This window comes from Nycticebus coucang, chromosome 13, assembly GCF_027406575.1.
Source record: "Nycticebus coucang isolate mNycCou1 chromosome 13, mNycCou1.pri, whole genome shotgun sequence".
Taxonomy (NCBI): Eukaryota; Metazoa; Chordata; class Mammalia; order Primates; family Lorisidae; genus Nycticebus; species Nycticebus coucang.
This window is the reverse complement of record NC_069792.1, coordinates 99,626,339-99,653,448: the sequence shown is the minus strand read 5'-3', so window position 1 is coordinate 99,653,448 and position 27,110 is coordinate 99,626,339. Positions and strand designations below refer to the sequence as shown.

At 41.6% G+C, this 27,110-nt stretch overlaps 1 protein-coding gene across 13 annotated transcripts in view; it reads left to right on the top strand.

Annotated features, from left to right (window-relative positions):
• Positions 1-27,110, top strand: part of PTK2 (protein tyrosine kinase 2) — a 331,183-nt gene that overhangs the window by 204,861 nt on the left and 99,212 nt on the right. For 8 of the 13 annotated variants that reach the window (XM_053559586.1, XM_053559583.1, XM_053559587.1 and 5 more), the window contains 5 exons: positions 1,560-1,590; positions 6,047-6,099; positions 18,666-18,749; positions 19,809-19,826; positions 26,576-26,632. In XM_053559586.1, coding sequence (XP_053415561.1) covers positions 1,560-1,590; positions 6,047-6,099; positions 18,666-18,749; positions 19,809-19,826; positions 26,576-26,632 — 243 coding nt within the window. The remainder of the gene's footprint in view (positions 1-1,559; positions 1,591-6,046; positions 6,100-18,665; positions 18,750-19,808; positions 19,827-26,575; positions 26,633-27,110) is intronic. The other 5 variants (XM_053559582.1, XM_053559580.1, XM_053559590.1 and 2 more) reach the window with 2 other exon arrangements.

Below are 27,110 nucleotides of genomic sequence, written 5' to 3'. Positions count from 1 at the left end.
TGAAGGTAAAGCCTACCATTTGCTGCACTGGATGTGGCCTCGGGAACAAAGGCCTTGCAGTGACCTTGGTTCACCTGAACAATGGGAACTGTGCAGCCGTCCCCACCAAGGCTCAGTTCTGAGAGCCAGGAAGTCCTGGGAGCTTTTAAGACATCCAGAGGGTGGGCTCGGGCAGGCAGGTGGGTACAGTTCAGGTCAGGGGAGGTCAGGCTGGAGGTGCATCTTGGGAACTGCCCAGTGTGCCTAAAGCTGTGAGACTAAGCAAGGTTCTAAAGTCAGTGAGTAAGGAAGAGAGACCAGGAGTGAGCAGGGAGTTGTCTGATGCCTTTGGGCAGAAAGATGCAGAGAAACCAGCAAAGACTGGAAGAGGTGTCTGTGAGGGAGGGGAAAAACAAGAGAGTTGAGTTACAGTGTAAAGTCCTGAAGGCTGAGTGGTTTGCTGTGCTACCTGTAAGTGAACCACTGGAGTTAGCAAGACGGGTGTCACTGGAGGGTAATTTCCGTGCTTTGGCTGGGGTGAAGAACTGATTGGAGTGAATGGTAGCCAGCAGGTGTGACTACCCCACGGTGTCACCAAGGAACTGCTCGGGGGCAGTAGAGCGGTGGGTGGTAGATGGGCACTTCCTCACGAAACAAAATGGGGAACCAGAGCAGTGTTTGTGTGCTGACAGGAAGAAACAGTGCTTTGTAAGTCAAGCCAAGGTATTTAAGTTTCACCCTAAAAGCTGCTGAGAAACACTACGATTTTAAACAGGAGAATGACTGGATGGATTTGTAATTTGGAAAGATTATTCTACAAGTTAGCTCAGAAATGGATGAGAAGATGGGATCAGTTAGAGAGCGATTAGATTAGTTCATATTTAGGAGTTTAAACCAGGTAAGGCTCCAGGCTTCCTGGTTCACAGAAGGGTTCACACGGAGAATGTGAGCTTCTCCCTCAACCACTGAAAAGAGTCTCATGCCCCACTGTGGCTGGGCCAGTATGAGCCAGTTATGCGGGGGGAAGGGAGCTGAGCTCTTGTACTTGGAAGAACCCCTCTGAGCACTATCGGTTTGGCTTCCAGACACTTCTCAGCCACCCATGTGCAGGACTCCCTCAGGTCACCCATCCAGAGCCTCTAAGGGGCCTTGGCTTCTGTCAGCAGCTGCACACACCCAGGGCATTGTTTTCCTCATCTTTCTCTGTGCTGTGGTGTTATTAGTGAGCATTTTTACCAAACTGTAAATGTTCAGTCCTTTGCAAGGAATGTTGACTTTGATCTTAAGAAATCCTTCATCTTTTAGGCTCCTGGGAAGGAAATCTTTTACCATCTTATGCGCTTAGTGCTTTATTATGATTAGGCAGTACCTTTTAAGCAATTTGTACCTAATAGTCAATTTATGTATGTTAGGAGTGTTTAAAAGAAAATCATGAAAACCTAAGGTAGTTTGGTGATTTTCTCTAAAAGGTTATTTGCCAAAATACTGGAATAGGACTCATACTTATTCTCTGCTTCCTATGCAAAAACCTTTCAAAAGCAGTAAGAACCTCGTATTTCTCTTTCCTTTTCTCCCCCCAGAAGGTGAACGGGCTTTACCATCAATACCAAAGTAAGTGCTGCTTTGTATTTATTGTTATTAAGCTTTGTTACAAACTTTAAGGAAATCGCTATGCTTTATTGTTTTCCTGAAAAATTAAATTTTTGTATATATGATTGGGGAACTAGAAAACAATCTCATCAGTTGTAAATTATATTAGGTACTTAATGTTTAATCAGTAAGTTTGAAACTAGTTTTCCCCTTACGTTCAGTAAGAGAACTAAAGAATAATTGAAATTACAATTTTGAAGGCTTTGTTGTTAAACATTTGCTTTATATTGCTAATCTTCATAAGAACCTGAAAATAGAGCCAGGCATAATGGTACATGCCTGTAGTCCTGGCTACTCAGGAGGCTGAAACAACAGGATTACTTAAGGCCAGGTGCACTGGCTCATGCTTGTAATCCTAGACTGCGTGAGCTCACAAGTTTGAGACCAGCCTGAGAGAGACCCCCATTTCTTTAAAAAAAAAAAAAAAAACATGGGTAGGCATTGTAGTGGGCACCTGTAGTCCCAGCTACTTAAGAGGCTGAAGCAAGAGGCTCGCTTGAGCTCAAGAGTTTGAGGTTGCCGTGAGCTGTGATGCCACGGCACTTTACCGAGGGCAACAAGGAGAGACTGTCGCAACAACAACAGAAAGAGGATCTCTTAAACATGTAGGGGTTTGAATCCACCCCTGGACCACATAGCAAGAACCCATCTCTTAAAAACAGAACCTGAAACATCATTCTGGCTATTTTGTAAGTAAGAAAATTAAAGAGAAGTTAATTTATTTTATTTTATTTTATTTTTTTTTATTGTTGGGGATTCATTGAGGGTACAGTAAGCCAGTTACGAGAAGTTAATTTTTTTACTTTTTTATGTTTTAAATTTTATACTAGTAAAAAAAATAAATAATAAATTTCATAGTAGATATGATAATAAAATTAAAGGAATTGATTAGTACACATAATACCAAGAGAACTTATATAATTCTATATTCATAGTTCATGTCCTAGGATCTGGGGACTAAAATAGGAAAAGTAAAATCTAGACATTCAGATATACAGGTAAATAGTTACGCATGTGTGGTAAGTGTTTGCAGAGAGATCCGCACAGAATTTCAAGATACCAAAAAGAAATGGAGAGCATTAGAGACCAGTAAGGGAAAGGGGTAAAGCCTGGGCCTGTGCTTTGTTCTGTCCTTCCCTCTTCTCTGGAGCCAGGCCATCACCAGTTCCTCCAGTTCCACATCCTAAATAGGTCCAGCTACTTCCCCATCTTCCCTCTGTCCCTCCCATGTAGCTATTTTGGCTACTCTGTTAGACTACTGTGTTAGAAGTTCTGCATATCACAGTCACTTTCAGTGATCATGGAACTCACAGGACTCAGCATAGCTATGGTTTATTGCAGCAAAGGGCAAAGGCTCTTGGGTGAAGTCCAGTGGAGTTGCACATGACACTTAATTCCCCAGCAATGAGTTGTGACGACGTGTGTAAAATGCTGCCTACCAAGCTACTTTGTTAGAGTCTTGGTGCCCAGGGGTCTTATTGGGGGCTGGTTGCATACGCACCCTCTGCCTCTCATGTATGTACCCCAGTTCTAGACTCCCAGAAGCAGGAGTTCGGTACAGACCATATTGTTTGCGCAAACAGTTTAGTTACAGCATACCTTGCTTATCAGTTAGGGGACTGTGGGAACTATCCTAAAATTCAAGTTGCCAGGCACCAGCCAAGGGCCAGCCATGTACACACAGGCGATCTGAGGCCTACCATGTTAAATAACTCTTCTCTGCATGCCTCCTACCAAGTTGTCCTCTGTCCAGTTTTGCTGATCATCCTCTCCATTCTCTATGGTACAACTTTAGGGAACTAATTAAAACTCTCATGTGGCTTGCTGTTGTTCTTAGGATATATTCTAACATTCTTTACCTAGCTGGCAGGAACCTGCATGATTGTTCCTGCTAACTCCTCTAGCCTTGGGTTTTGCCATTTCTTATGCTCTCTTTTTCCGCAACTATGAACTTTTTCAGTTACTGGTGCAGACATCCTTTCCTTTCCCTGCAGGCCTTTGGCAGTATTCTAACTCCCGTATGACCCTCTCTTTCCCTCAGCTCCTTTCCTTGCTAAGCTGCACTCACCTTCCGGATCTCATCCTACATCACTGACTCTGGAAACCACCTGTCACTCCGTGCCCTGCCCCCAGGCTAGGAGAGCCTACTGTATTTTTCTGTAATACCTTTTGCTTAGTACTTACCACACCTCTAAAAATGGCCTTTTTACTTGTTCACACCCTCCACTGGATGGTAAGCTCACTGGTAGGCAGGGTCTGCGCATGACCAGAGCATGTGGCTGTGTGGATGGGGGAGGATGTGTGGACACCTTCTGACTTTGGGCAAGGTGTCTGGTAGAGGGTTATTCGTGTCCACATCAGGCCAGGAAATAATGCTTATTTAGAATGTCTTTAGTTGTGGGAACTTAGGAATGATTTTAGGGATTACAAACATATAGGAATCAAAGCCAGGCATGGTGGCTGAGACAGGATGATTGCTTGAATCCAGGAGTTGAAGTCCAGCCTGGACAACATAACACATACACCGAGGCTGGAGGATTTGAACCCGCCCGGGCCAGTTAAACAACAATGACAACTGCAACAAAAGATAGCCAGGTGTTGTGGCAGGCACCTGTAGTCCCAGCTACTTGGGAGGCTAATGCAAGAGAATCGCTTAAGCCAGGGGTCCTCAAACTGCGGCCCACGAGCCACATGAGGCAGTGTGATTGTATTTGTTCTTCTTCTGTTTTTTTACTTAAAAATAAGATATGTGCAGTGTGCATAGGAATTTGTTCATAGTTTTGTTTTTTTTTTTAAACTATGGTCCGGCCCTCCAACAATCTGAGGGACAGTGAACTGGCCCCCTGTTTAAAAAGTTTGAGGACGGGGTGGCGCCTGTGGCTCAGTCGGTAGGGCGCCGGCCCCATATACCGAGGGTGGCGGGTTCAAACCCGGCCCCGGCCAAACTGCAACCAAAAAATAGCCGGGCGTTGTGGCAGGTGCCTGTAGTCCCAGCTACTCGGGAGGCTGAGGCAAGAGAATCCCTTAAGCCCAAGAGTTGGAGATTGCTGTGAGCTGTGTGAGGCCACAGCACTCTACCGAGGGCCATAAAGTGAGACTCTGTCTCTACAAAAAAAAAAAAAAAAAGTTTGAGGACGCCTGGCTTAAGCCTAAGAGTTTGAGGTTGCTATGAGCTGTGATGCCATGGCACTCTACCGGGGGTGACAATAAGACTCTGTCTCAAAACAAAAAATGACTTCAGGGTTCCTTTTGTCTTGTGCTCTCCAAAAATTTTAAACTGACTGTACTTTCATTTTTTTCACTTTTGTTCAAGACATTATTTATATGCGTAAATATGTAAAACACTAGTATTCTTAAGCCATTTTATGAAGCAAGTAACCAGATGCATTAAGATTACCTTTTTTCATGGTGCATCTTACAGGGGTATTTGCGAAACTTGGTAAATGTAGAATGTAAATGTTTTGGCACAGTAACTGAGATAACACCGGAAAGGCTATGTTAACCATTGTGATAAAAATGTATCAAATGGTCTATGAAGCGAGTGTATGATGCCCCATGATCATATCAATGTATACAGTTATGATTTAATAAAAAAAAAGATTACCTTTTTTCAGTCTATAAATAATGTATAATTGTACTTCCTGATTTTTTTACACGCCATAAATGTAAGAAGAACTAGTTATAGTATTTCAAATCATTTTTGAGAGCAAATTTCAGTTCCATGTGTGGGGTTTTTTTTCTCCATCACTCTTGCACAGTCCTTTACAGTCTAGCCACATTTCAATTTAAAATTTTATTTAACCTGCACAACACATTAAATGATAATCATTGTTTTAAGTCACTGCCAATACGGCTTTCTCAGCAGTTCAACATTCCTACAGTTGTCTATTTTAATTTCTGATCTGAGAAGCATTAAAGCAGGTTGACTATTTTAAGTGCATTAAGTAGAATCTAGCTTTTGAAAATAGCTCATCTAAAATTTTGTCTTTCTACCTGGGCATAGTAGTTCTCACCTGTAATCCTGGTGCTCTAGTAGGCCCAGGTGGGAGGATCACTTGAGATCAGGAGTTCAAGACCAGCCTGAGCAAGAATGAGACCCTGTCTCTCCTAAAAAATAGAAAAATTAGCCGGGTATGGTGGTACATACCTGTAGGCCCAGCTATTCAGGAGGCTGAGGCAGGAAGACTGCTTGAACCCCGGGAGTTTGAGGTTTCTGTGAGCTAGGGTGAGGCCATGGCACTAAAGCCTGGACAACAGAGCAAGATTCTGTCTCCCAAATAAATAGATTAATTAATTAAAATTTTTGTCTTCTTGGGAAATGGTAACCTCCTCCTAATTCAGTCCCAGCACGATGAGGCTAAATAGTTTGGTCCTGGGAAAATCACAGAGCTCACAGCTTTCCTTCTGTCTGTTGTAGGTTGGCCAACAGTGAAAAGCAAGGCATGCGGACACACGCAGTCTCTGTGTCAGGTAAGGGGCTGTAAGGAGCAAACCTTACAGAGCAGGCTCTAGGGTAGCAAAGTCATAGACATGTCTTTATTTTTAATATGATTGCTTTATTCTAGAACAGCTTATAAAAATAAAGGATTCTGGCTACCCAAACTTGTATAATTTTACCATCATTACATAGTTTAAATTATAGCTCATACGTCTTTTTTTGTTTGTTTTTTTTTTTAGATGAGGTAATATATGAAATACCAGGTTACTTACCAGGTCACATAGAATGCCAAATTGTCTTTCAGTTTGCATGTCATGTTAATCATATCTAGAGTGAAAATTTTCACTTTTGAAGTTGTTATACAATTTATCTTTGCAATTCAGTAGAATTTAACAGAATATTCACTTTATATGTTTATTGATTTTTGATGTTCAGGAAACGTGAATCATTTTTAAATGGTTTTTAGCTTTCACAATTAACATAAAATTGGTGTTTGACTATTGCTTTTTAAAAATATAGTTAAGATCCTGGCATAATCATTTCTTAAGTGTTTGCTGGTGTGATGAATGTGGTGGTCTTTCCTTGCTATGTTTTCAAAATATATATGCCCTTTCCCCTATTTAAAAATGTGGAAAATACAGGAAAGGTGGGCAAGAGAAAGCATCTTCCATGGACCTACGTTGGTGTCTTAAAATACATAAACTATATATGTACACATGGATACATGAGACCCATATACACACTTACAATCTCTTCTTAGATGTATATGGGTATATATGTTATAGTCCTAAAATAATGGTTGCCTTATAACTTTAGTATCTAAAAGAGACCCAATTCCTGTTTAATTTAGTTTGAGTCTGTTTTTCCTGGAATTTGGTTTCGTGGTTCTCCCTGGTTGATGATTAGATTCTTTTTATAGTATTCCAATGTAAAAATACAATTTCTTTTTTTGTTGTACAAAGCATCCCATAAGCCCTTTCTCAAGAAATATTCATGCTTGTATTTATACATTTGGTGAAGATACTCAGTGTAGAGTACTCAATGAAGATAGTCAATTTGCAGACAAATGGTATGTTGTACTGTCACAGTAATACAGCTTGAGAGGTCACTCTTCACTCCTCACAGTGGCTGGTCTTACTGGTCAGCTTCAGGTTGCCAGCATGTTCCTAGAGAATGGCTGGTCACCGTCATAAGCCTAATTCAAGACTTTGTGGGGTAGCCTTGCATTTCCAGAAATGACATTGGGTGCTAAGAAGCACTCTGTTTCTGTGCTTGTTCAGTCCTTGGTGGGCACAGAACTAGTGGGGGAGACAGAGGCCATCACTATCTACCGCGGTCCTAGGAGTCCAGGTGAGAGAGGAAACTCTGGGCAGCAGCAGGTGGTCTGAGATTTGAGATGGGCCCTCTGGTTCATCTTCCCCGCCTGTGAAGTGCCTTGTGGTTCTTGCCATGTGCTCTCTCCAGTCACCTCAGGCTGGACAGGTCCTGTTATATTAATGAGCACTGTTTCTGACATCTGTCTTTAGTTAATAAAGTAATGAAATAAAATAGTTTCCAACAGGCTCAGCGCCTGTGGCTCAAGCGGCTAAGGCACCAGCCACATACACCTGAGCTGGCGGGTTCGAATCCAGCCCAGGCCCGCCCAACAACAATGATGGCTGCAACCAAAAAATAGCCGGGTGTTGTGGCAGGCGCCTGTGGTGCCAGCTACTTGGGAGGCAGAGGCAAGAGAATCGCTTGAGCCCAGGAGTTGGAGGTTGCTGTGAGCTGTGATGCCACAGCACTCTACCTGGGGCGACAGCTTGGCTCTGTCTCCAGAGGAAAAAAAAACAATAGTTTCCAACAAAACCCTTAAATCTTGTTCTGTCTGTTTTGCTAACCTCTTTTAATCAATATTCTCTGTTCAGGTTTTAAATGCCACAGTTTCTTGTAGTCACTGATAATCACCACACCTCTGGATCTTACCTCTCCCAGCCAACCCCTTTATGTTCTCACTGTTCTCATCCTATTTCAGAAGCCTATTAGGAAGAAAATTAGCTGACATTTAATGGGCGCTTTAGTAGATTCTGTGTTGCAGGCTGTGACTTAGGTTCTTTGTTCTTTTACGTGGGTTAACTGATTTAGTCCTTACAACAGACCTTTAAGATAATTTCTGTTTTTGTACATATTAGGAGACAAAAGCCTAGAGAGGCTAACTAAATTGCCCAAGATAACACAGCTATAAAAGCTGGAGTCATTGTTTCAACTATCTGGTTTCAACCCCCAATTTAATTATGATTCTGCCCGCATTGTCTCTTTCTAGGTATCCTTTGACCAAGAGTTAGTGCGTTCTCTCCTCTTCATATGCCCTTTCTCTTTATTAATTCTTTGATTGCCACCTTGTCAACTGAAATAAGCAGTTCTCTGGTCGGAAACTCCTCAGTGTTGGTCCATCCATCAGACAAAGTTGAGGCTTCTTGCCTCAGTTCTTCAAAGCCTTCCACTATCTGCCCATAGCCTCCTTTCCATTCCTTCCTCGCTTCCTTGTCCACATCATTTTTTCAGCCACATAAAGTTAAAGATTTTGTCCCCTCATCCTTTTAATCTCTGTAGTTCTGCTCCAGTTGTTCCATCAGCCTTGTTCTTTTCTGTCACTGTGTATCAAAGTCTTTTCATTCTTCAGAGTTAATAATACTTTGATATGTGAACATCATTTTAGGATGTATAGATCTGGGCACAAAGGAATGATGAGTATCCAGTTGATATTTAATGATGTCATACTGAATGTTTAGAGTCCTCTTGGTCCTCAGTCTTTGTATCTACTGCGTCCTTAGGGGGGATCAGACTAACAAGTGTGGCTTATTCTATCTGCCACAAATATTATTAAACATAACATCTAATCAGCCTAGGAGCCAGGAGCCTGCATGTTACATTTAGCTCAAAAGCTGATAATTGACATTGCTAAGAATCTTTGTTAAGCTCACACCTAGAACACCAGTGCTATTACTAAATCCCAAGGTAGAGGGCCTGGGACCCCCATGATTCTCTGTCCCCCCATACCACCTATTCTATCTTTAGGTCAGTGGAGTGAGGATGCAGTCGAACCATGTGACAGCCACAGTTATTTGTTTTTCTGTCCTACTTTTCCTCATTTGAACCCTAGTAAGCCCTTTAAGATTAATATTATTCTAGTTATACATTTTTTATTTTTTGTTAATCCATTCAACAAATATTTTGTGAATGCCTGCTGTGATGCAGCTAGGATTGTAACTCAGCCATCACCCTTCAGACTCTGTTGCCTTCCAGTAGCAGTTCAAGGGAGTTTACCCCAAGTATGGATGAAACAGCACTTGGAAAGATGGAATCTCATAGAATTTGTTTGCTTTCCTATTTTCATTCACAACCAAAGAGTAAAGAGTTCATACCTGCTCACCAAGACTGGATTTTCTGTCACCACATCATAAATGCCTTCCCTTACTACTCTTAAGAAGAGCTGGACTCTTCTTCCTCAGAGTTGTGCAGAGCACTGTACATTTCTCCACTGTGGATGGTCTTCACGTGAGTGTAATTATTTTAGAAACCATCTTGTCTACTAGACCATGAGCCTGTTGTATGCAAGATGTGTTGTATTTACCTGTTTATTGTCTGAGACGTAAGTGCTGAGTGATTGTTTTGAATTAATCAGTGGATACCTGAGCAAGGTGTGGGGGTGTGCTGGAGGAGTGCATTCCAGGTGGTGGGGACAGAAAACGGAAAGGCAGAAGTATCCAGAGCTGTCAGTGACGCTGAGAGTCCCTGGAGCCCTCGGAGGATGCCCTGTGAGTGTGTCACTGTGAGTTGTTCTAGACTCTTTGCTAGGAGGTATTGAGGAGGGAGTAGACAGATGGCCAGTAGGAAGAGTGAGGTTTGGGACAGTTTGCAGATTTTCGTGGATCTCTAGTTGGCAAATAAAGCAATATCCTCACATTCCAGAGAGGATGTGCCAGTCGTCGTTCATAGTTCATTGCAAAGAAGAGGTAGATAGGAGATCGTCTTCAATAAGATCACACTGACACTTGGCGTTGGAGAGATGGACAGTTTATCTTTGGAATTCAAACAAAGTTTACTATAGAAGTAAGAGTAAGATTAACAGATTTACAAAAATAACAAACACAAAAGTATGTTTCCTTGGACATACTATTCTGAGAACCTAAAGAATTCTTTCTTAAAGCCTAATTATCAAGTTTTTAGGAAGCTTGTACTTATTCTAGAGCTCAGGTTAGAACTTAGAACACATCAAAGAGGCCAGTGTTGCAGTTTGTCATAAGATCTGCAAGTCATGTCACAAAGCAGGAAATGAGGCCTGTGGGGACACAGAGCTAATCAGTGAGGAATGCCGAATTTGAAATGTGTTGAAGACATAAGTGCTGGCTTTTTGTTTGTTTTTATTAGGTTGGCTTTTGGATTTTATTTCATTTTGTTTTCTTTTCTTTTCTTTTGTTTAAAGAACAAGCCCTTAACCCGTAACAATAAAGCCATTACACTGTGTGTGGCTCTTAACAAGTGTCTGGGTCATATGTAATGGACTGGGGAGTCTACTATGGCTTTTCTTATTTCCATCTGTGTCATGAAAACCACTGCTATGATCTTTTTCACCTATCAGTAGATATGTTTGATTAGTCTGTTCCAAGATCTTTATGCAAAAAGATAATTGTACCACTTTGTGATACTTTTTCAGTATACATTGCAAATTTTTTTTAAATATTAAATTTATAACAGATTATTTTTGTTCTTTATCATGCAGTGTAATTTTCCTTATACTACCTATAAGATTGCTTTTAGATTTTTCAAGTTATTCCAAACTTTTATGAAAACATTTAACAAAATAAGTTTTTATTAAGCTGTTTCATTACAAATTCTTAAAACCCATTTATAGATGCAAAGTGGTTTGTGAACTGTAAAATACGTCTCTAGTAATCACTGCATCTTTTGTCCTGTGCACTGTGACACACGAGGTCTGTTTTTCATTCATTGCTGTGTCACTGCTTTGTGAATACAAGTAGTTATTCGCATATGAATGAGGCTCAGAGATTATGCATGGCAATTCCAAGTGCATTATATTCTTTAAACCCAGTTACATTCCCACTTTACAGGTAAGGACGTTAAGACTCCTAGAGATGAAATGGTTTGACCTGTTTCACATAGCTAGTGAGGAATAGAGAGCCTGATGGAATCAGATCTTGGACTCCAAGGTTCGTTCTCTTAGACTCATTTCCAAAACCTAGACGATGTGTGGATGGGAGTAATACTCTGAAAGAGTTTGAGTGTGAATGCATTTATAGTTTTTCCCATTTATCAGGAATAGCCTAGTACTGACTCAATTCTGATTCTTCCATTAAAACTCAGAAGTCTTCCTGGCATTCAAGTTTAAAGAGTTTCTTGCATCTGGTTTTACACACTGAAAGGTATAAACAAAAACAGTGGGCCCAGAAGTGAGGCAGCAGAGATGTTCAGGCCAGGTTTACTGAAAGGGGAGGGTGACCCCCCCATGAGCAGTGCAAAGATGGTGTCTGTGCCAGGGGCAGTAGGGGGTGGGCAAATCCCACAGCTTGGTTAGGGGCTTTTGGCAAGAACTTGTGGGGGTGGTAAGGCTAGGCAGGTACTTTGTGTCTGTCTTTTAGGAGAAGAGGAGGTAGGAACGGGTTTGTTTGGCTGAATTAGGCTCCCAGGCACACACTAGTTTTGACATTGATAATGCTGGGGTTTCCTAGGCAGTCTCTGTGTACTGCTGAAAGCTACATTTAAATGCCATCTTTTAAGAACTTAAAAAATAAAAAAGGCTGGTGCGTTGCCTCACACCTGTAATCCTAACACTGTGGGAGGCCAAGTGAGAGAGGGTGGATTCCTTGAGCTCATGGGTTCAAGACCAGCCTGAGCAAGAGTGAGACCTCATCTCTACTAAAAATAAGGAGGGGGGAAACTGAGGCAAGAGGATTGCTTGTGCCCAAGAGTCTGAGGTTGCTGTGAGCTATGACCCCCATGGCACTCTACCCAGGGCAGCAGCTTGGAACACTGTCTCAAATAAATAAATAAAACTTGCCCCAATTTTAGAATATTGTTGCCTGGTATGTAAGAAGTTCATTTTTGTAAGCTGTATACTTTGTGACATAATGGAATCAGATTAATGCTATTGCTTTTCTTTAGTTGGAAGACTTGTTAACACAAAAAACCCTCAAACTTGGCTCAGTGCCTGTAGCTCAGTGGTTAGGGCACCAACCATATCTCAGGGCTGGCAGGTTTGAACTTGACCTGGGCCTGCTAAACAACAATGACAACTACAACAACAACAACAAAAATAGCCGGGCATTGTGGCGGGCTCCAGTAGTCCCAAGTAGCTGAGGCAAGAGAATCACTTAAGCCCAAGAGTTTGAGGTCGCTGTGAGCTGTGATGCTACGGCACTTTACCAAGTGCAACATAATGAGACTCTATCTCAAAAAAAAAAACACCTCAAACTCTGTAAAATTAGAGGTTTATTGTGAGGCAAATGTATGTGACTGGCCCACAGCACATGGTCTCGAGAGGTCCTAAGAAAACATGCCCAGGGTAGTGTGGTTACATGCGTCAGGGAGATGGAAGTGCACATTCGAAGACCTTAAGTCAGTACATGTGGATCCTACATTGGGTTAGCCTGAAAAGACATCTCAAAGTGGGGGATTCAGGTTATAGGTGGATTGGTGGGGTTTAAAGATTCTTTGATTTATAATTGGTTAAAGAAGTGAACCTTAGTGTAAAGTCTTGGAATGTTTTACAATAAGAATATCTGTTAATCAGTGACAAGTCACCTGAAATTCAAGTGATCTGTTAAGTAAATTGATGGCCTGCAGGTGTGGTTTAAATTCTATAGCGGAGTTTTTCAACCTCACAGCACATTTGAACCTATAGTTAAACTTACAGGACACGCTTATGTTGACAGAAAAAAAAAAAGAACAGACTATACTTACCGTGCTTTGAACCTCTTTCTAAAGTAAATAAATTAATAATTTTTAAAAATTTTCAGGGCACATGGGTTGAAAATCACTATCCTATAGGCTTAGGCCTATTAATGATTTAGCATCTCATTAGTCCAAAAGAAATCTCCAAAGATGAGGGTTTTCTGGGGTCCCATTGGCCAAGAGCAGGTCCAGTCTGCTAAGGGACTTAGTTATTTTAGTTCACATTCTGAAGACTTTTTTTTTTCTTTGTCAGCTGTTTAGTCACCATAGGGAACAGTTCCTGCTGGAAGGGCAGGAAAACTACCCCTGTCTCCCTTTATTTATCAATTGTAAAATAATGAGTTTTACCTCACTAGCCAGATGTTCTTTAACATTTTCATTTTTAAACATCATTGTAAATTTGTGGATTTAAAACATTGTTGGGAGATGGGGTGTAGTGGCTCATGCCTATAATCCCAGCATCCCAGGAGGCTGAGGCAGATGGATTGCTTGAGCTCAGGAGTTAAGAGACCAGCCCAGGTAAGAGCAAGACCCTCTCTCTACTAAAAGTAGAAAAATCAGCTAGTTTTTGTGGCAGGCTACTTGGAAAGGCTGAGGCAAGAGTATTGCCTACGCCCCAGAAATTGAAGTTACTGTGAGGTATGATGAGGCCATGGCACTCTACCCAGGGCATGGAGTAAGACTCCACGTCAAAAAGAAAAGAAAAAGAAAAATTGTTGGAATGGGAGGTTACCTTGTGACCATCCCAGGTTGAATGATTTCTAGAAAGACCATTTTCTGGAATAGTGGCTTGTCCCTGTAATCCCAGCACTCTGAGAGGACAAGGTGGGAGGATTCCTTGAGCTCTGGAGTTCAGGACCAGCCTGAGCAAGAGACCCCATCTCTACTAAATAGAAATAATTAGTCTAGTATTGTGGTGAGCACCTGTAGTTCCAGCTACTTGGGAGGCTGAGAGGCAGGAGGATCACTTGAGCCCATGAGTTAAAGGTTGCTGTGAGCCAGGCTGACATCATGGGCCTCTAGCCTGTGCCACAGAGTGAGACTCTGTGGCAGAAAATATGAAGGAAACGAAGTAAAAGAAAAGGCCTTTTTCCTGGAATACAGAGCTCAGGTAGCATTCAACATTATCAGCACCAAACCCCAACACTTGAGAGGTGTGGTCAAAGGAGAGTACTCATCCTCTGGACATATCTTAGTATTGTTCCTATTCATATATATTCTTCCAGAAGCCCCAAACTCTCACATCAATCCCATACTTTTTTTGCACAACCCCTTTGCTGTTTTCATCTCTTATTCATACCTAACTTCTAAAACTCTTTACTTGTGTCTTCTGGGACTCTTGTAAATCCCACACAGCCTTTTTGAACCTTCTCATCACTTTCCTATAACCAAAACTGTCTCTGACCTTGAGGGCAGTGGTGCCCATGTAACCTTGTTGTCACTGGCACCATTAGGAATGGAAATGAAGTATTCCCTGCTTCTCACAGCCTCTTCCAGATGATTCTCTCTCAGAAGCGCCAGCTTTGAATCTCATGTATCAGAATGAGGCTTTCCTGTGTTCCTCAGATTTCTGAGCACCCAGCTCACTGTCTCCTCTGCTGTGTCGGAAGGGTTTCAGTATTCGTTACAATGACTCTTCCAGTGGCCCTGCCCTCCACTTCTGACATCCACTCACTACCGTGGTGCCCCATCTCATCTGTTAAGTCCGCTATTTCAATTTTAAGAAAATCCTTTCCGGGTGGCACCTGTGGCTCAGTGAGTGGGACACCAGCCCCATATATTGAGGGTAGCGGGTTCGAACATGGCCCTGGCCAAACTGCAACAAAAAATAGCCAGGCGTTGTGGCGGGCACCTGTAGTCCCAGCTACTCGGGAGGCTGAGGCAAGAGAATTGCTTAAGCATAAGAGCTGGAGGTTGCCATGAGCTGTGACGCCATGACACTCTACTGAGGGCGACAAAGTGAGACTCTGTCTCTAAAAAAGAAAACCCTTTCCAATCGCCACCTCCTGTTTCTATAGCTTAGTCCTTGAGTACCCAACTCCAACAATCCTTTGACCCCACCAGTGTGCGTGAACCAGGAGTCAGACACTCACATAGGTTAAACTTGTCCTTCATAATCAAGACTCAGAATCCTAGGAAGACAGGCAGATTGTTCTCAAATCTGACCTTACTTGGAGAATACTTCACAGAGTTCTTTTTACACCCTTTCCTAAAGTTATTATATTTTAGTTACACATCTTAAAAACCCCTTTGTCCTACATGGCAGCTGTGGCTCAGTGAGTAGGGCACTGGCACCATATACCAAGGGTGGCGGGTTCAGACCCAGTCCCGGACAAACTGCAACAAAAAAACTGTAGCCGTGTGTTGTGGCGGGTGCCTGTGGTCCCAGCTGCTTGGGAGGCTGAGGCAAGAGAATCACCAAAGCCCAAGAACTGGAGGTTGCTGTGAGCTGTGACTCCACTTGGGCGACAAAGTAAGACTCTGTCTCTTAAAAAAAAAAAAGCCTTTGTCCTAAGTCGTAAGACACTAATTTTGCATTTTAAGCCTTTTGTCACAAGGATAGGACACTATCTATCATTAACCCTCTTATCTCAGCAGCAAGCATAGAGTACCCAGCAGGGTCCCCACATTCCTGAGCCACTTGTCTTCAGCCCACAGCTGTGATGGCTTTTACACAGAAACCAGAGGACAGGAACTAGGGGAAGCTGGGCTGATGTGATTGTCTAGTTAGATGATCAGTAACTTTTATAGCTCAGAGTAGGGTGTTGAAGCTGGTTTTCTCTTGTAACCAGGATCCCCAGGCCATGGACCCTGCCACTTGTCTACTTTCTCTTATCACTGCTGTGTCTTCACACATTTCTGAACATGCCTGACACTCTGATCAGTGCTGCATCCCTCCCAGCACACACCCCTGCAGAAAAACGCAGCCTGGTTAAATCCAGCTCTGTCTACTTCACATCTGCCCTCCTGTAGCTGAACCTTAAAGCAAAACCACAGAGCAATGCTGCTTTGGTCTCACTTTGATTCCTGACCCCACTCTGCAGGGGGGCTTTCCTGTCTAATCTCCTTCCCAGCAGTCCCATGGCCACTTCAAGCCTTCTCAAACCTCTAGCACCTTCTCCACTATCTTCACTGTGAGCTGATGACTTGCTTCCAGTTTCACTAAGAAAATTTACAAACAGAAGAGAGCTATTGCCCCCACCTTGACCCACCTGCCAGCGTCTATAGCCGTAAGCCCCACCTGCCCTGGTCTGACAGTAGATGAACTGTCCCTGACTAACTAACTTCTCACCAATACAGCTTCTGTCACTTTTTACTTATTCATGAATTCTCCCTGCTCCTCTGTTATTAGGGTTTGTTTTTTTTTCTGCTAGATCTTTCTCATTAGCATATCACATACTGTGGTTCCTCCCCTTTAGAAACCCCCTTCAGATAACGTCCTGGCATGGTGGCTCACACCTGTAATCCCAGCACTCTGGGAGGCCAAGTGGGTGGATTGCCTGGGCTCATGGGTTCAAGACCAGCTTGAGCCAGACTGACACCTCATCTCTAAAAATAACTGGGCTTTTTGGGGGGCCACCTGTAGTCCCAGCTACTCAGGAGGCTGAGGCAAGAGAATCGTTCGAACCCAAGAGTTTGAGGTTACTGTGAGCTATGACGCTACAGCACTCTACTGAGGGCTGTCTCCAGAAAAAAAAAAAGAAAAGAAACGACACTCCCTTCTGACCCTACTTCCCCCACCCTGCCTGGTCCCTTACAGCACACTCTGTATGAAAGAGGTAATTGCTGTTTGCTGCGGCTCCTCCTTGGAATTGCCTTCTGCTCTAGGATATGGTGCTCTTCCTACATCACCTCTGTTGTCTCTTTCACGTCTGAGTGTTACCAAATGAAGAGGGTCTGGCCACCTGTCACTGGCAGCCAAATGCAGAGACGGGGATTAGGTCCACCAAGTGTTACTCTAAGGCCCGTGACTCTGGAGAACGGCAACAAGTAGCCTCTCAAGTCTGTTCTGCCGCACTGTAATTTCAATACTTTTTATAATGAAATACAAGGAAATAAACTTAGAAAATTTTAACTTTATCTGACAGAAAAGCAACCTTCACTCTAACAATACAGTAATAAAAGTAAGTTTACCCTAACAAAATATCTAAGAGAATCATCACATCAAGGTAACCTTTGCTCTAACAGTACTTGTTTGTATGTGACCACCTCCCCCAAGTCTTCTGAGACAAACATCCTCACAATCATGGTGAAACCTTCACTAGATAATCATGGAGGCTGTGTAGGGGAGGCTGAACAGACTAGGTAAACTGCACTGCTTCAGCTCAGCTCTTCGGACTCCCTCATACAGGCCAATTGTCTGGCTTCATGAACCTCAGAACTCAGTTCTTCTGGCACTTCCCTCTAGACACGCTCACCCACCAGGGATCTGACTGCATTTTAAGATTCTTCCCCCTACCAGCATCCCATCCAGCCTCATGCAGTGCGGTCACTGTGTTCAGTCGGGCCAGTCTTAACAGGCAGACCAGAGAGAGTTTTACTCAATGGCCATCACATAGGAAGTCCAGAAATTTATACGTGATAAAGTTGGCTTTTCAAATCAGCATTGAAACAGAAATTGTCAATAAATGTTGTTGGAATCAAAACATACCATTGATAAAATTTTACTAAAGTGTACATTTCAGTTCTTCTAATTCCTGCTCCTAATATGTTGATAATGTCAATGAAATTGTTGCCATCTTGATGGCCAAAGAACCATGACCCTTGTTCTTTCTGGGCCCACACTTGAGGTCCTGATCTTTCCTGGTTATCCTGTGAGTTTTCTGTGAAGGGTGGCTTCCTGCCTGTGTCTCGCACATGCACTTGTCTTGGACTGCTGCATCTAAAAGGCCGTCTCCCTTGGTTAGACTTGGCTTTGACACATGGCCGCTGTTGCCATTACTGTGCTGTAACTGTAACTGTTGCTTGCCCGTTTGCTCACTGTGCTGTATGTGTCAGCTGAGATGTATCTTGTCCACCCAGCCAGTGCCTAAAATAGAGTTGACTTTCAAATGAGTTTGGAGTGTGTGAAAGAGCAAGCAAATGAATCAATGGTGCTAGCGGAGACTTTGCAACCCTTGTAAGTCAAACCTCCTCACCACCAGTTTGATGTTAAGGTAATTTATTGAAGGTGTGCTCAAAGTGAGTCTGTGTCTTTGTTGATGGTGAGCAGGAATTGCTCATAAAACTCTTTTGCAGATCAAGATCTGCCAAGTTTACTACGTTTTTTTTCTTTGTGGTTGAATGTTAAGTGTTTACAAGAGTCTTGAATTCTTTGTTTTTTGTTTCATTTTGTTGCAGTCTTGTTACTTGTAAAAATATCTGAACCTTCAACTGCCTGCCTCAGCAAAGCTGGGACAGTCTCATTACACCTTGTCTGTGTATCTGTTACTAATCTTTGCTAAAATAGGAAACTACATTTTAAAATATTTGTATATTTTTTTAAAAACCCAAAATTATAGTAAAAAAAAATAGGTGTGCTAGTAGCCAGATAAAAGCAATTTTGTCTGTTTTTATAGATGTGCCTTAAAATGTAACAAAATTTGTCTTTTGTATTGAAATAATTTGTTTCTATTTTTCTCTTTCCTCTTCTTGCCTCTTTGTAAAGGAGTCAGTCACTGCCAACATAAAGTTAAGAAAGCTAGGCGCTTTCTTCCTTTGGTCTTCTGTTCCCATGAACCTTCTTCTACGGGTATTGAACTCATATTTGCACAGGCTGTCCAATTAATCAAAGCATCCCCAGGAAACTAACTAGATGCTTATAGATTGTACCATACAGATCATGGCTTTATTGAATATTAGTGTGTGCGCTGTTCATTATTCAGAAGCAATAATTGGGGGCAAGGTTTTATGTCTGACAATCTTTGGGCTACTCTCAATAGAATACTTTTTGTTTGCCTGTTTGTTGGATTTTAAATGCATGACAAGACAAGAAGTACCTTTTCAGTTTCATCTGTGTTGTCTGTTTTCTGTTGGGGGTTGGATTTCCTAATATAGCATGCAATTGAATGAAGGTGAATGGTCAGAGTGAACCCCAGTCATCTGCTTTTCATGCCTTGGGTACAGATATATAGGGAGGCTGCATAGGAAAGGCAGCTATGCCATTTGTAAAGTTTTCTAAGAGAACAAAAAATTTATAATAATTGGAATAATAATTTCCCGAGTCTTTTTGGAACACAATTTATTGTTCTATTGGGAATCCTAATTGTCAGCAGAGCTTCAAGTCTGCTGTAAACTCCCCATGGTTTATAGTAGCAGCCCAGGCCTCCACCCATCAAGTAGCAGTTAAGTCCCACCAGCACCTTGTCATAGGCATACTGAGGACTTATGTCCTGGGTTATCATTTAACCAACTAGCTTGTTTGCATTTTTATCTAAAGGGACACAAATTTCTCTTCGAGGGAGGTAGAAACTGTTTTTAAATTTAATTTTGTGAGAGATAATGAAATTAATTTTGTTTAGTGTGTTAAAATCCAGTTAGCTCTACAGTACTGCTGTGTGAGTTTGTGTAAATGTGTTGACAACTTAAAACTTGGCATAATGCCCTCAAATTCAAGTAAACATACTACTACTATAGTCTTTCTTCGATCTTTTAATTTAGATGTTGGGGGGTAATGTTTTAATTTTTCTTACACATTGGTTTACTTGTCATTTTAATAGTGTGTTTTCCTCTCTCTCCCCTTTTCTCCTTTCTCTCTCTCCTTCCCTCCATTCCCTGTTCCCCTTTCTTTGCATGCCTCCTGGATCTGCAGATGAAATTAGTGGGGACGGTAATATTTATTTTCGAATTTGTGTTGCTCTATGAGATAATTATTTATGGAAATATAGATCAGCATTTAATGAAAGGCAAAATATGGTTTTGATCCAACAGAACCAAGTACAAAGATGGTGTGAAAATGATCTCTTAAAAATTGTTTAGGGCTTTAACATGAAAAAGATATCAGTTTCTTTATCACCTCCCAGTAGTTAGTTTGAGTTGCATGTATTCATAGTGAATTTTCTAGATTTCATTATTTATACTTTAAAGTTCAAGAAAATTGTCATATGGTCATTTAGCAGAATTAGTCATACATCAAAGTTGTAGATGACAGCGAGCTACATGCTGTATTTCCCAAGTGTGGTAGGTGTGTATATATGTCTATAATAATCCTTAGTTTAGGATGTGGAAAGGGAAGAATCAAAAGTGATTTTAAAGACTCACATAAGTTGGGCATGGCATCACACATCTATAATCCCAGCTACTAGAGAGGCTGAGCCCAGAGGATTACTTGCACCCAGGAGTTCGAGGCTGCAGTGAGCTATGATTGTGCCATTGCACTGCAACCTGGATGACACAGTCACATGTCTCTATAAAAAAAAAAGCCTCTCTTCTAGTATTTTTATAGTTTCACGTCTTAGGATTAAATCTTTAATCCAGTGAGAGTCTATCTTGGTTAATGGTGAGAGGTGTGGGTCCAGTTTCAGTCTTCTACAGATTGCCAGCCAGTTCACCCAGCACCATTTGTTAAATAGGGAATCTTTTCCCCATTGAATGTTTTTAATTGGCTTGTCAAAGATTAAATAACGGTAATTAGCTGGATTCATCTCTTGGTTCTCTATTCTGTTCCAGACATCTACTTCTCTGTTTTTGTTCCAGTACCATGCTGTTTTGATCACTATTGATTTGTAGTATAGTCTGAGGTCTGGTAGCGTGATTCTTCCTGCTTTGTTTTTATTTACCAAGTGTATGGTGCCCCATGATCATACTAATGTACACAGCTATGATTTAATAAAAATAAATAAATAAATATGATTAAAAAAAAAAACAGATGCCAAATATGCACCAAAAATGGCGGGACACAATTATAAGAGGGACTTTACCTAACAAATGCAATTAGCATAACCTAATTCTTTGTACCCTCAATGAATCTCAAACAAAAATAAATAATAAATAAATAAATAAGATTAACCTGATCAGAAAAAAAAAAAAAGCCTCGGCCAGGCACCGTGGCTCACACCAGTAATCCTAGCACTCTGGGAGGCTGAGGCGGGTGGATTGCCTGAGCTCGTGGCAGCTCAAAACCAGCCCGAGCCAAGAGTGAGACCCTGCCTCTAAAAATAGCCGAGTGTTGTGGCAGAAGCCTGTAGTCCCGTCTACTCGGGAGGCTGAGACAAGAGAATCACTTGAGCCCAAGAATTTGGGGTTGCTGTGAGCTGTGATCCCACAGCACACCACTGAGGGAGAGAAAGTGAAACTGTTTCCAAAAAAAAGTCTTACACAAACTAATGTAATTAGGGGATATTAACAATAAGGATAATGATTGTTTTTTTAAATAGTTGATAGTACTTAAATAAGCTAGAAATTTTAATACATTTAGTGTCTCAGAGTTTGCGGTTTACTCTGTATACTGCCTGCATGAAACTTTATGCTCCTTTATACTAAAAAAGTAAGATTTTATAAACTAAAATTAAGGGGGAATTGTAGTTTTTTTCTTCATAACTAAGGAATGGTTTTCCTGACTGACCTATGTTCATTTCTATGATAGGATAAAGATATTGGTAACTTCAGAATAATGAGCTGAGCAATTGCAGTGAAAGATCTTACCTAAATATGACTTCAGAAAAGTGCATGTTCTTCATGGGATTTGAAGCCAGAGATTTGATCTTCATTTCTAGATTTCTGTAATCATAATAAATTAGCACTACCATTCTTTGAGAGCTTCCTGTGTGCAGCACTCCTGTCATGATTGCTGATTCTCACAGCAGCCACTCAGAATACTGGCTGTTGTCTTTACTGTTTTGCAGGAGAGGAAATGGAACCTCACCCTTTTCCACTCCCCCATCCTATTACCAAGTGATGATCTTGAGCAAATTGCTTCATCTCTTGTGTCTATCTGTAAAAGGTCTCAAGTGGTTGTTGTAAGGATTACTATATAAGCATAAAAATTAAAATAAATGCAAATATTTTTGTGTATTTGCCCCACATTAGAATTTATCTGATACTATGAAATAGCCAGGGAAAGTATACTTAACCCATTTTACAGGTAAATAAACTGAGCCTTAAAGGTTTGATCCATTGGTCTTTAACAAGGGTCCAGGAACTAAGGCCACCTATTTTTATACTGCCCCTGTGCTAAGAATGATTTTTACATTTTTAATGGTGTGGGTGTGGGTCAAAAGAAGAATACTATTTTTGATGTTGATACTATATGAAATACAAATTTCAGTGCCCATAAATAAAGTTTTAGGCTATAATCTGAATAGCCAAGTTGAATTTTTGCAACAAAGACTATATGATCAACAAAGTCTAAAATATTTGCTGCTTAGCCTTTTACCAAAAAAAGTTTGCCAACTCCTGATCTAGGTTATATAGCTAGTTAATATTAAAGAACAAAGTGGACTTTTCTCGGCTCCTGGAAGAGAACCCTTTCTACTGCTTCTTGATGCCTCCATCTGGGCCCTACAGGTTGGATAAGAAACTGAACTTGATTAGTCTGATGAATGACCTGAATGATCTAGTCGCTGTAAGGGATCCATGACTCTCCAGACTTCCTAACCCACTGTCTGGGCCCTTTACTCTAGAGGAGTAACAGGGTAGCCAGTCAAGGGAGCAAGTTGTTGGACTTGCTAGTCCCTAAGCCAGTACAGTGATGCTGCCAGGGTAAAAGGTGCAGGGGCAGAATCCACTTTACCTCTGACATAGGGGAGGCAGCAGGTTTTTGGCACCTGAGAAGTTTTTGAGCTGAAATTTAGGCTTTTGTGCAGTTCCTTTTATCTACAAACCAAGTGGTGGTATCCCTTCTCCACTGAGACATCCCTCCCAAACTCCACTAGCTCCTTCCCCTGTGGCAGGGCCACATGCGTATTGATGTTTTCAGGAGTGACATCACTATGTCTCTTTTTACCTTGCTTTGAAATGAGAACTTTTAACTTTTCTTTCTTATTTTCTGAGCTGTCAGTGTCCATCCTTTTAATAGGCCTTTTAATTTTATTACATTTTTGTGATATCAAATCATTCAAGTTACAGTGTCATCCAAAGCATAAGATATCTGGTCTCATAAATAAAAGCCCTGGTAAACTTAATGAAAAATAATGAAAGATGAAGCATGGTACTTGAGAGCCCACACTCTGTACTGGGGTGCTGTGGTGGATCCCAGCCTGCTGTTGACTGAGAAAGTTATAATCTCCTTTGAGCCTCAGTTTCTTACCTGAGAAACAGGGATGCTGATCAAAGTGCAAAAAAAATTTGCCGAGGATTAAATGACTTTATAGCAGTGTCAGATTTGGTAAGCTATTAGTTGTCATAATCGTTATTCAACAGAGAATGCAAATCTAACTTCCTTTATTTGTACGCAGGTCTTTAAACCTGTTTCCTTTTTTCTTTTCTATGTTAACATCATATGAGGTGCCAAGGCAGTTTTAGGCTAGATTCTCATTTTTCAGGGCCCTTGAATATGTAAAAACATCTGTCACATCAGTGTCATACTGTTCCATAATCCTAAAAGCCAGGAAAGAGAAACCTCTAATAGTTAGAATAGAACCTCTAATAGAAAGAATAATACCTCTAATAGTTGACCATCTCCCCACATTGACCACTTGCTTAAGTTGACCAAATTTTCATGGAACTAGACACACCCCACGTGTACATATGGTGCAGTAGTCTAGTTCCTTATGCTGACCCCCTCCATTACGTTGACCAGCTTGTTACAGTCCCTTGGGTGGTCAACTTACAGAGGAGCTATTGTATAACCAAATCAACATCAAGAATTCTTGGAGAAATATGCCAAGTGTCAGCAATTGAAAACTCCAAACTTGGACAGATCCAGGTACCTTCAACAATGCTAATTCCAGGTACCTACTGGAATTAGGCCTGTAGGACACCAGCTTGCTGTGTTCTTAGTATTGACCAACTTTCTGCTCACATTGCAACATAGTACACAGATCACCCCAAATATCATTATAAGTAATTCCCAGACAGTTTTGATACATCCTCAGAGGTTTTCTGTGGAATTCACAGAGCTTCGTAAAAATGCTTGTGATTGTGTGGATTAATTGAGATGTTATACAACATGATTTTTTTCCAATCATTGTTGTGTGCTAGCCGGATGTATATTAGCCAGTTTGTTTTTACTTCAGAGTTATTTCAGAGGTTGGTTTCTACTGAGAATTTTATAAAATGAGACAGGCCTGGAGGGCATTATAGTCAGACTGAGAAGACCAATTTAGAGTATCAGCACATAGGAATCCCATACCCTCGGCTGCCAGGTCCTTTTCAGAGAGCACCCAGAGAAAGCAAAATAAGGATGGAAAGAGCTTCCCTCCCTCCCTTATTCCTTGATCATCTGTTACATGTAGGGCCACATCTTAACTTCATATGTGTTGCCTATAACCTTCATACCAATCATGCCAGGGTTGATTTCACACAAGGGTGAAACCTCATTTCACACAAGGGTGCAACAGAAGCATAGCCCAGTGAAGTGACTTTCCTAAGGTCAGGTTACCCAAATGTGTGATGCGCGCCTCACCTCATATATTGCAGCTGTGCTACTCACGGTGCTGCCTCACCCAGGTTACTGAATAGCTCTGCCTCCATTCCCTGGGGGTGTACAGTATATTGTCACAGTGCCTTCGTTCTTGTTGTTTGGCAGTATTTCTCGAAGACCTAGTGGTCAAAAAGGTATGGGCAGATTCTGCTCCAGTGGATGCCCTTTCTGGAGAGGTGCACCGACAGTTAACAAGGAAACACAGTAAAGTCAGGGAGTTATAGGTAATGGGGAAGATAAGTGTCAGGGTGATGGGATTGGGGCAGAGTATCTTGGGGCAAGGTCTCCGATTAGCTAATACTTTGGCTAAAACCATAATTGACTCTGAGCCAACACGAGCTTTTTAACAAGGTAAGCTTCATCAGGTGGCAATCACTCCGCATGCTGTCATCATCAGTTTTTTGTCTTCATTCAGGCAGTACATGCTTGTCACTCAGGAGACTTGGGCTTCTGGAGACACTCACAGTGAGTGATCTTTGCAGCCATGTGAAGCTGTGCTGTTGACAAGTCTGGATCATCTGCTTAATAACACTGAGAGCCGAGTGCAGGGTTTATGGAAACTTGAGCAGCATGGGTACCAGGGCAGGGAGGGGGCTGTCCCTCCCAGAATCCAGCTGCAGCAGGGCCAGCCCTGTGCTTTACCTATGAAGGCATGTGCTTTCCATGAAAGGAGGCAGGAAGGGCAGTGGGGAATGCAGCCTTCATTGCGTTAGTTCTCTTACCGGGGTATCATAAAGTTGAGCCTGTTAAGTTAGAGGAATAAAAAGAGTAAGTGAGTAGCAAATGCCTGTCAGTGTGATTTCTGTTGCTTCCCTGTCTTGACTGTTGGAGCAGAGTCTTCCCCCACTCAGTCCTTTTGTTAGAAGTGCTTTAGCAGCTCCCTTCTAGCTCAGATTTTCTCCCCCAGAGTCTACAACTGTAGGCCTGTGGGACACCAGCTTGCTGTGTTCTTAGTATTCACCAAGTGAGAACAGGATAAGAGGGAGAAATACAGAAATAAAACAATGTAAAGTTTGGGCTAAGTTTTTTTGTAATCCTGCAAGTATTATTTATGGACATGTAAGAATAATGGAGAGCTAGATACAGTGGCATGTGCATTTAGTCCCATCTACTTGGGAGGCTAAGATAGGAGGACTGCTTGTACCTAGGAGTTTGAGTCAAGCCTGGACAACATATCAAGACCCTATCCTTTTAAAAGAAAGAAGAAATAATATAGACTATCTACCTATTGTATCGGATTTAGGCATAATTTTGTATGATAATCCTAACACTTTAGGAGGCCAGGGTTGAAGGAACGATTGAGCCTAGGAGTTCGAGACCAGCATGAACACCACAGGGAGACCCTGTCTCTAAAAATAAAATAAAAAAAAAATTTTTTTTAATTAGCCAGGCCTACTGGTGCCTGCATTTAGTCCCAGCTACTCTGGAGGCTAAGGCAAGAGGATCACTTGAACCTAGGAGTTTGAGGTTGCTGTGAGCTATGATGACGCCATGGCACTCCAGCCCAGGTGCCAGAGTGAGACCCTGTTTCAAAATAAAAAATAAAGGAGAAAGTTCTGATTATGCTGTTGAGTCTCATTAGTAAAAAACAGATCCTGTGCTTTGGAAATGCCAGTCTTGTTTGGAAAAATCCAGGAAGACAACAGTATACTTTTAAACGTGTATAGCTGAGGGAGAATTTTGCAGTCAGTACAGATTGGTTAATTTGACTCATACCCAGAATCATTTCACGTCTGTCTTTTTTTTACAAGGGCCTTCTGTGCTGGCCCTATTTTTCCTCTAATAAACAAGCCTGTGTATTATAACATATTGGACAATGATGTCACTTTTATTTCCATAAATGACTCAAGTGGGAGCAAAATTTGAGTAATAGTGTTTTAAGAATATGTCAGCATAGTAGACGATTTAGGCAGATCATTTCACTTTTTCAAATTATGTGGAAGACCAGGAGGTCAAACATTTAACTCCTTTCAACACATGTGTTTCCATCCCCACAGAAACAGACGATTATGCTGAGATTATAGATGAAGAAGACACGTACACCATGCCCTCCAGTGAGTAGCCTGGCAGCCTCTCTGCTCGGGGCTCACCGCTCCTCCTCGTATTTAACAATGCTTTACACTTACTACACTTTAGAGCTCTTTGTAATAGCTCATGGGGTGCTCAACAGAGGTATTTATTCAACCTTTTTAATGCTGTATTTTATGTGCCTACCCTAATGTCAAAAACCAAAAAACTCAAATATTAAGAATAATTCACTTTAATTACAGAATTTTTGTAATCTTGTTTTTCTGCTCTGTGATAATAGAAGCCTTATTGATTAGAGTATTTTTTCTGTATAGAAAATAAGTATTGAAAGATTATGTGTGTGTGCACAGATTTTTATTTCCCCTTTGAAATTGCTTCACCGTGTTGCCATTGACTAACCAGTAGGAATAGTGTCTAGCCTTCTTTCCATGCACCTCAGCAGGGGAGGTGTGGGGGAGAGAGACTAAACTCTATAGAAGACGTGCACGCAGCCTGGAAGTGTCC